The sequence below is a fragment of the Berghia stephanieae genome, chromosome 1 (assembly GCF_034508935.2).
Source record: "Berghia stephanieae isolate SIO BIC M18660-M18661 chromosome 1, UCSD_Bste_1.3, whole genome shotgun sequence".
In the NCBI taxonomy this organism is placed as follows: Eukaryota; Metazoa; Mollusca; class Gastropoda; order Nudibranchia; family Aeolidiidae; genus Berghia; species Berghia stephanieae.
Genome location: NC_088360.1, coordinates 102342061 through 102351875, shown reverse-complemented (window position 1 = coordinate 102351875; position 9815 = coordinate 102342061). Strand labels below are relative to the sequence as shown.

The following is a 9815-nucleotide window of genomic DNA, read 5'->3' as shown; positions in this document are numbered from 1 at the left end:
ATTACTAAGGGGTGCTGAATCATATATTTGCGTATCATCTGCATAAAAATGATAACTCAGATTGAATCTGGATATCACACTAGAAAGGGGCTGCATATATACAGTAAAAAGGACAGGGCCAAGAACAGAGCCTTGTGGCACTCCAAAATTTAGTAAAACTTGTTCTGACTGAACACCATTCACCACGACAGTCTGCCATCGATCCTGTAAATATGATGTAAACCATTTAAGGGCAATTCCTTTTATGCCGAACGTATTTTCTAGTCTTCTTAACAAAATGTCATGGTCAATGGTGTCAAAGGCAGCTGAAAGATCTAAAAGGCATAATACATTGATATTGTTAGCATCAGCATTACATAATAAGTCATTAAAGATTTTAAGAAGCGCCGTTTCAGTACCGTGTTGATGTTTGTAGGCTGACTGAAAGGGTTGTTCCAAACTGTTGTTCTTAAGATGAGATGTTAATTGTGTAAAAACTACCTTCTCCAAAAGTTTTGACAAAAAAGGTAAATTTGATTATGGACGATAATTGTTTAATATATTGTGGTCCAGTGATGGTTTCTTCAGAAGTGGTTTGACGAGGGCACTTTTAAAGCACGATGGAACTTCGCCAGTCAGTATGGATGTATTTATGATTGATGTAATGGATGGTAATAATGTATCGATGGAGCTGGCCAAAAGCTGTGCTGGTAGGGGATCAAGGTCGCAGGATTTAATGGGGGCTTTTTTTATCAACTCGTTTATGAAACTAGGTGAAACTGGTTGGAACTTGTCTAAAGGGGTACCACAGAATGTATTTGTATCTATAAATGGTTCATGCCGATCTAGTTCTGAACGAATGTTATGGATTTTGTCTTTAAAAAAGTTGACAAATGTGTTTGGCAAGTCTCTTTGATTGGTTGTAGATGGTAATGAAGTGCATCTTTCACGTCCAAGAAGATCATTGCAGATGTTAAATAATTGTTTACAAGATTTAGAAGTTTCGAATTTTGAAAGAAAATACGTGGTCTTTGCCTTTTTTATTGTTGTCTTCCAGGAACGAAATGCGTTCTTGAATATTTCACGACGAATCGTAAGGCCTGATGTTTTCAGCAGTCTTTCTGCTCTCCGACACTTCGTTTTAGCTTCTTTAACGTCCGACGTATACCACGGAGCATACTTGCGGTTGGTGACGGTCCTTGTTTGGAATGGCGCATGTTTGTCAAGCGTTTCGATGAGACAACTATTCCACTGGTCTGGAGAAATCATTGAATTTTTAGTAAGTTTTGTTTCTAAATCGCCTCTGAAATTGTCCAAATTAATGCCTTTAATGTTTCTGGTTGATGTGGTGGTGGTTTCTTGGCATGGTTTTGAAACGTCAAGATTGAAAGAAATGAGGGAGTGGTCCGAAAAGGGGAGATAATCGACGGTGGCGTTGGTTTTTTGGAACTCTGAATATTCTACAATTACCCAATCTAAAATATGACCAGCAGAGTGGGTTGGCGTTGTTACGATCTGGCACATGTTGTTCTCCGATAATGACTCGTGCAATTTAGCGGTGTCTGTGACGTTGTCGAAGTGAAAATTAAAGTCGCCGAGTATAATTGAATGGCCAGGACCCGTGTGTTGCAAAGTTAGCATCTCGTTGATTTCCTTCCTAACATCAGGTAATTTTATTTTGTTTTTCTTGTTTGCTGGCGGTCGGTAGATGCAGTTGAGGTTGTATCTTGTATTCTGGAGGGATAATCTAAGATCAATGGCCTCCATTGTTTTGCAGCGCATTTCGAGGATTTCCACATGTTTACATAATTTTGTTTTATAAAATACGCCAATGCCACCCCCTCGCTGATCTTTCCTTGGATACGATCTAAATTGGTACACAGAGGGTGTCATAGCTTTTTCAACTGGGTCGTCTCCAGACTGTGAGAGCCATGTCTCTACTATAAATAGTATATCGAAGTTCTTCTCCGTTAATAAATCGATATTGCTCTTATATAAAAGCTCAAATTCAATGGACTCACTATGTTTAAATTTTGTATACTGATATATTTATATTCCTAGCAGGTAATATGGAAGTACATGTCCATTTTATTCTGAGCAAGTCGCCCGTGTCTCAGGCTATAACATAACGATGGCTACCGTGTCAGGCTATATGTAAACGATGGCTACGATATAACCGTAGCCATCGTTATGTTATAGCCTGATACTGAAATCCAAAAGGTTTGGCAGTTTGACGTCATTATTTGATTTTTGCACCGCCTAGTGAGTTGTCGTTAGTAGAGCTCATGGAAACAAGTCATTTCATTGGTTGAACTATTGAATTCAACTCACGATTTGTTTTCTTTTGTGGAAAAAGACTAGCATTATGACGTCCTTTTTTGGTCAGGATCAGGCCATAACTTTACGAAGGCCACGATATAACTTTGTTGTCAGACTTGAACCCACTTACACTTCGCACTGTCCTATAGATAGTATGCACTTGGCTAAGAAGCTCATAACATTGTCATCCTGAAGTATAACGGACCAACACACAAAACTATGTGTAACCATGACCTTTTTTGTCTGGTTAATACAGTTTAGTGAGAATCACTCACAAACGCGGATGACAAAATACAATAACAAAAGCTTGAGTGACGTCATCTTCATTCTATCTATAGATAGTATGAATTTGACTTCACTCAGGTCTTTGTTATTGCTTTTTGCCATCCGCGTTTATGAGTAATTCTCACTAAACTGTATTAACCAGACTATAAATGTTAATGGTTACATGTAGTTTTGTGTGTTGGTCCGTAACATTTCCGGATGGCAATGGTGTGAGCTTCTTAGCCAATCGCATATTATCTATAGATAGTATGCACTTGGCTAAGAATCTCATCACATTGCCATCCGGAAGTATAACAAACCAACACACAAAACTATGTGTAACCATGACCTTTTTTGTCTGGTTAATACAGTTTAGTGAGAATCACTCACAAACGCGGATGGCAAAATACAATAACAAAAGCTTGAGTGACGTCATCTTCATTCTATCTATATAGCCCTCTCTCTGAAAAACGATAGTTCCAGCTTTTCAATAATAAACAAGAATTGGACTTAAAGGACATTACTATAAATATTCTTTTTCTTTTCTCTTTTCTGGCTACGTGGTCTGACACTCGCTTTCGGATCGGAAGGTCCTGGGTTCGAACCCTGCTCGGCGCACAGTTGAGTCCTTGGAAAAGGCTCTTTACTTACATTCTCTCGCCGTTTTCAGATGTAAAATGAGTACCTGGCCGTTAACAGCGTCATATCTGTTGGAAAAAAATAATGCAATATCGCCTAACAGACGTCATGTCTCGTTTTACATGTTATGTGTTGCTTTTGGTTAGGGAACCTTTTTAAAGCGACTTGAGCACGTTTAGTGGATATTGCCATATATAAAAGCTGAAGTTAAAAAAAAAAAAATTCCACGGCTGCGGGGTGGGGCGCGGATGCATGTGAGGAGGGCGACAAATTTAAGGGAAGCAATCGAGGAAATTCTTTAAAAAATCATTAAGAAATCACAGTTATCCATCACAACGACGCGGACAGTGTTACTGATGTTAACACGTATGGATGAGTATTAAGACGCTGGAACCGACCGAAATTATCCTAAACCGACCAAAACCGGCTGAGAAAATACCGAAACCAGTACTGATTCTTGATCAAGTCCCGTTTTTTCCCCTTTCTGAAATCCGATTTGTCATTATTCATTATTGAATGAGCTCTTTGGCCAAGATGAGGGTAAGTAGTCCTTCAGAGCTATTCGGCCCATGGAGTCGAGGTTTATCCCGGTTTCTGTAGCGTGAAACGAACAATAGCAATTGCTTGCTATCCTTTGGATAGGACGCTAGTCTATCGCAAAGTACATTCAGCCAAATCGAACAGAGCTACCTCTGGGTGGACAGAGGGGTCAAGAAAAAATCTCGACTGCACCCGAGATCGATCTCGCTCCCTTTGCGTGTGAAGCGAGCGCTCTACCAACTGAGCTATCGGGATCCCCTGAAAGGGGTTGGTTCCTTGCACCTACATCTCTGTATTTTATTCACATTGTTGACTAGGCAATGAGCAGTGTACTTTAATGTAATTTATTTGTGACACACCGCTCAATTCGATATTATGTCGGAGAAGGGGGGTCCCAATAGCTCAGTTGGTAGAGCACGCTGTACACATACAAAGGGATCGAGATCGATCCTAGAGGTAGTCATTATTTTTGTTATCACCCTCCATCCACCCCGGAATGCAGTGATTATTTTGTATCTTGGCCTGTTAGATCTGGCAGAAAGTAGTTTGCGGTAGACGAGCGTCCTTACAGCAATGGCCCATAATGAATAGGGTTATAAAAACTGCGAATAAGTGTACGTCGGTTATAACATAATATGGAGACAACAAAACAAAGCCCTTGCATTTTAATAATATTTATCTTGTTATAGCCGAGTGAAACATAAAGCACTTCGGGGGGGGGGGAGGGGGTTGCAGATCGTGGTTCTAAATTGAGCAAATGATTCATTTTATGTCGACACGACATGAATACGTGGGTTGTACAAAGACTAAGCACCTTTATGTTTTTAATAGTAAATTGATACATTTATTACCGATTTCGTCAAATTAATTAATGTGAACTGAGAAAGAACATGCTTTAGTTTTGATAATAAAGAGAATTCGTAGATAAGGATGATAAACAGCAGTTTTTGGGAATTTTCTGGGAAACCCCCAACCGCGAACAATTATAGTTTGATTGCTGAAGAATGTTGTAGTCGAAGAGTCTGAGTCGAGGTAACTGGTTTATGGAAATTAAAGAATTTCATTGGTAAAACATTATTTAGTCCGAATGTTTCACTTAATATAGACTTGAGCTTTTACATATTGCAATGCTCAAAGAGCTTCACATGGACTCCCAAGCCAACAGCAACACTTAACATATAAGACGATATAAACATTAAAAAATTCATTTGTATTTATATATAGACATAATAGGATAATATATTTTATAGGTTTAACCTTCTCCTTACCACCCATAGGAAAATCGTCACATTCGTTACGATGCAACCAACAGTTTTCTTATTCTGATATCCTTTGTACTTCACAATAAATTTTAAAGAAAATATTTTGTAATAGAGATAAATATTAGACACTGGACATTATTTTGTATGAATGTACCCGTTCCTTTTCTGTTTGAGTATAAACAAAAATCTATTGTTGTGTTGGGTGGGTTTGAAGTTTCATGATAAATTCTGAAAATGGCTGGTAATGAGAGAGTTAAGCATTTCAAAAATTCCATTTGTATTAATATAAAGACACGATAAAATAATATAGTCTATATTAGGCTTAAACATTTTAAACATTAGTATTTATAAAAAAGATATAATAATAAATCATCTTAATCTGTATAGCTATTTTATCTTGAATGTCTATGTTTTCGTGTCTTATCTATAATAACATGTTACAATATTATTAGTAAAATCAAAATCACGTGCTCAGTTATTAATCACTTTGACATCAAAGACACGGAAAGCTAACGTGATCCATCATGAAGTGTGTATTCGTTATTTTCTCTTGTTTAATTATCGTCTCATTGGTAAGTCTGTTTATTGCCTATTATAATTTGATTGTGATACAAACTCTGCAAGAGCTTGTGGACTGTAAGAATTAATGAACAAAAAATGAATAGAACATCCTCAAAAAAGAACAAATTACAAAACACGGAACGATTCGAACACGGCCAAATATTTCCCTGTTGTCTGTCAGGCTCTAAGTGATGTATTTATGTTTTTATGGTTTTTGTTATTGGCGGATTTTGAGTCCGAAACGTTTCTTATTTGATACTTCGTTCTTTTTCGAAACTGTTATATTTATCTTTGTTCATTATATTTTTTGATATAATTATAATTCCTTGTGCAGCGTCTGAGTAATTCAATAATAAAAAATTATTTAAAATAATTAAGAGACAACTCCTTCTTGATTTGTAAACCATGTTTATTTAGTTCTAATGTGGTACTTTTGCCTACAAGTCCAAATAAAGAGAATTAAAAAAATATTACGCCCTTCTGCGCGGCATCTTTAGATGCTCTCGCTTGGGCATTCCATAAAATAATATAGATAATTCATCATACAAACGCTCTTTGTCAACATTGGTCTCCTTTGTTGTCCAAAGTGATCAAATTGGGGATAATGATCTTGCCCAAGGAAAAAGAAACGAAAGTGCCTGAAGTGGGGCTCGAACATAGGACCTTTTGGGTCATGGTATAATGCATTTACCACTCGGCCACAAAGCTCTTTACGAAGAGTCTTTGCTAAACCCTATAGCTAGGCTTACCATTTATAAACAGACAGGGTGCCTATAAGGCTTTATTACTCCCCCCTTCCCGACAGAGACAACGCTGTTACCGGCCAGGTACTCATTTTACACTTGAGTATGTTAGAGAATCATGGTAAAGAATCATACCACTTTCTTAACTTTGAGTGCCTCACAGTAGGACTCGAACCATGGCCTAAAGGTCCGAAGGCAATAGGTATAATACAAGATCACAAAGACTTTAAAGAAATCACTCATTATGTCAAGGTGAACGAATTGATAATTGATTGAACGACTTAAAACCTTCCCCCCCCCCCCCCCCCCCCCCCCCCCCCCCCCCCCCCCCCCCCCCCCCATTAAAAAATAATGTTTGTTTCTGAAGATTACTCCATGTTTACTTTTTGTTTTCAGGCTGCAAGACTTCCAAGATACGGTAAGTATAATACCTACTTGCCACCCAACTATACATCCATTGAGGCTTCGCACAAACAAACACACACACACACACACACACACACACACACACACGTATCGGTGTGATCTTCTTCTTCTTCGTCTTGTGGAAACCTCCAATATTGTCGAGGATCACTCCACAGTTTGTAGTGTTTTACATTTTAAACTTGCTAAAACTCTGCACATAATACTAAAACCACATAGATTAAAAAGTCACGTTGTGAACTCCAGCAATCGCGTGAAGGCATGTTGGCAACCGTTTTCAGCCACTTCAGCTGGGAGGCTATTCCATAGTCGGGCAGTGGAAGGGAAAAAACGAATACATGTGGGCGTCTGTTTTTGATGTTGGGATGGTTACTCTTGCTGTGTGTCCCCTCGTATTTCTTGTGCCGATATCTTTGATGTCGTTTGGAAGTTTAAGGCACGAATTTTTGTAGTAGATCTTGTGGAACAATTTAAGTTTATCTATCTTTCTTCTCTTTTCCAGAGGTTCAAGGCCAATCCGTTGTGATATTTCAGACGCACTTGAGAAAGGATCGAATGTGTTTGTGATGCGTCTTGCTGTTTTTCTTTGGATGTTTTCTAAGGTGTCGATGTTTTTCTTTGTATATGGGTCCCAAATTGAGCTGCCATACTCCAAAATTGGTCTAACAATAGTTTTAAAGCAAGGGTTTGAGTTGTGATTGGGCATATTTTTAAATTGCGGGTGATGTACGCGCTTGTTTGATTTGCCTTTGAAGCCAGGTGACATATGTGGTCATTCCATTTGAGGTTTTTAGCAAACTCAATGCCAAAGTATTTTGCTGTCTTTACATGTTCCAGGTTTTGACCATGAAGTTGGTATTCAAATGTTATAGGTGCTTTCTTATTTGTGATGGTTAGAACATTGCACTTTGATACGTTAAATTCCATTTGATTTATTGTTTCCCATTCTTGTAATTTAGCTAGATCGTCATTTAGTGTTTTGCAGTCGTCTGTTGTTTTTATCTGATTATATAATGCTGTGTCGTCAGCAAAGAGGCGCACTTTTGACCTTATACCTCGTGGAAGATCGTTTATGTACACTAAAAATAGGACGGGCCCAAGGACTGAGCCCTGAGGTACGCCCGATGTCACCATCCCGATAGTGGAAGTCTCGCCGTCGACAAGAACTTGTTGGGTGCGATTGTCCAGAAAAGTTGCAATCCATTGTAAGGTTTTGTTCCTGATACCAACGTCATACAATTTCTGGATTAACCGATGGTGAGGGACCTTGTCGAAGGCCTTGGCAAAGTCCAGTAGTACTAGATCAATTTGACCACCTTTATCAATAGCAGCTGACAGATCATGTGTTAATGATAGAAGTTGAGTTTGACATGAATTGACGTGATGGTTTTATAATTAACACACGTAGGTCAAGACGTGTAGGGTCGAATTCAATTCTGTGAATCAGAAAATTTTTAATCGCCAATCTGCTTATTTTATCCAGCAGCATTGTGCCTACTAATAGGATAATTCCCGATGTATGTTCCAGACACGAAGATCATTTTTATTTCTTGTATATTCCATACAAAAATTACCAATTTATTCTTTCACGGTAAACCAGTTTGGTCTGGGTCAGTTAAATCCACCGAAAGTACTTTGCAATAGACTAGCGTCGTATCCAGAGTGTAACAAGAATTGCGTTATAGCTCTGATGGAGTACTTTTATAATCTTTTTTTTTTTATTATTTTACTCATTACCTTACAGCCAAATCATGGTCCTCTTCGTATGCCAGTTCTTGGTCGTCAGTCAGAACAGTATCGGAAGCGAAAGCGAAAGCTGAAGCCGATGCAAGAGCGTTAGCGAGAGCGAAAGCTGTGGCTGAGGCTAAAGCAAGAGCTGAAGCAAGGGCAGAAGCCGAACGCCAGAGATGGATTGACCAGTCAGCTGGATGGTCCAATAGTGGTGGCTATTACTGGGGCGAAAGGAATCAAGCTAGTTTCTGGCCTTCGTCCAGGGATAGAGCACAAGCGGAAGCATCAGCAAGGGCTGAAGCTAAAGCAAAAGCGGGAGCGATAGTGAGAGCGGATGCAAAAGCAAAGGCGGAGGCTAAAGCGGAAGTCGAACGAAATAGATGGAATGGAGACGGTGGATGGGGTTGGGCTGATGAGGGTGGGACCTTTTGGAGCGAATGGTGACGTCCATGATAACTTTTTTTGACGATTCTTTCGGGGGGGGGGGGGGGGGGGGGGGGGCGGAGTTGGATGAACAAGAGCATTCATCTAAATGTAAAAGGGAATAAACATGAAAGATAAACAAATGGAGGATCATCACCTTTCAAATAAATAATTAGCATTAAATAATGAAAAGTATTACAATGCAATACGTTAAAACCTTTCCCATATGCTTTTGAATAAGTTACTCTTTTTAGGGAGAGTGGGGGGGGGGGGGTGTGAGGAAGTTACGTCATTCATTGCTGAAGACAATGGTGTGTTTGAGTTACGCTCCTGTCCTAATTCCACTACGTTTTAAATTTCATTTCTAATAAATTAACATTTGTCCTGTTGTTTATGAGTCTCTGTAATGAATAAAGAGAGAGAATATACAACAAAAGATACATTATGTTGTGTGATTGTTTTTATATATATTTTTGTTCAGTTCGAATTTGTATACCTGATATCTATTATTAGTATTGTTTTATTTTGCTCTTGCATGAAAAATATGCACTTTTATATAGCACTATACCCACTCCATGTGCTTAAAAGTGCTTTATTAGAGTCCAAAGTCAACAGCAATATTAATCATTTAAGTTGAGATATATCGACTGTAAGGCGCGGTTGCATTAAAAAAATTCTAACAGAGCTGTTACCGACCAGATATTCAATTTACTCTTGAGTATGATGAAAGAATATACGTAGAGAGTCCCAGATGCAGTCTATATTTTCTCTGAACTCTCCTGTCTATCCAACAAAGATGGGTAGTTGGGTCTGTTAGACCTAGCAGAAGTGCTTAGCGGTATGTAGACTGGCGTCTGTTCCAAAGAATAATGAGCAATTGCAATTATCGTTTTACGCTATAGAAACCGGCATAATTCCGGCTCCATGAGTT

At 38.7% G+C, this 9815-nt stretch overlaps 1 protein-coding gene across 1 annotated transcript; it reads left to right on the top strand.

Annotated features, from left to right (window-relative positions):
* Nucleotides 1-5455: 5455 nt before the first annotated feature.
* Nucleotides 5456-8931, top strand: LOC144965041 (uncharacterized). The gene is made up of 3 exons (XM_078899921.1): nucleotides 5456-5575; nucleotides 6704-6725; nucleotides 8475-8931. Exons 1-3 carry the CDS (start codon nucleotides 5528-5530, stop codon nucleotides 8903-8905), a joined length of 501 nt encoding a protein of 166 aa, XP_078756047.1. The 5' UTR covers nucleotides 5456-5527; the 3' UTR covers nucleotides 8906-8931.
* The last annotated feature ends 884 nt before the right edge of the window (nucleotides 8932-9815 follow it).

Excerpts from the sequence above, each read along its gene's own strand:
- LOC144965041 (XM_078899921.1), top strand. The coding sequence starts at position 5,528 with ATGAAGTGTGTATTCGTTATTTTCTCTTGTTTAATTATCGTCTCATTG. Across the intron at positions 5,576-6,703 it reads GTTTAATTATCGTCTCATTG|GCTGCAAGACTTCCAAGATA; the intron begins GTAAGTCTGTTT and ends TTTTGTTTTCAG. Across the intron at positions 6,726-8,474 it reads TGCAAGACTTCCAAGATACG|CCAAATCATGGTCCTCTTCG; the intron begins GTAAGTATAATA and ends ATTACCTTACAG.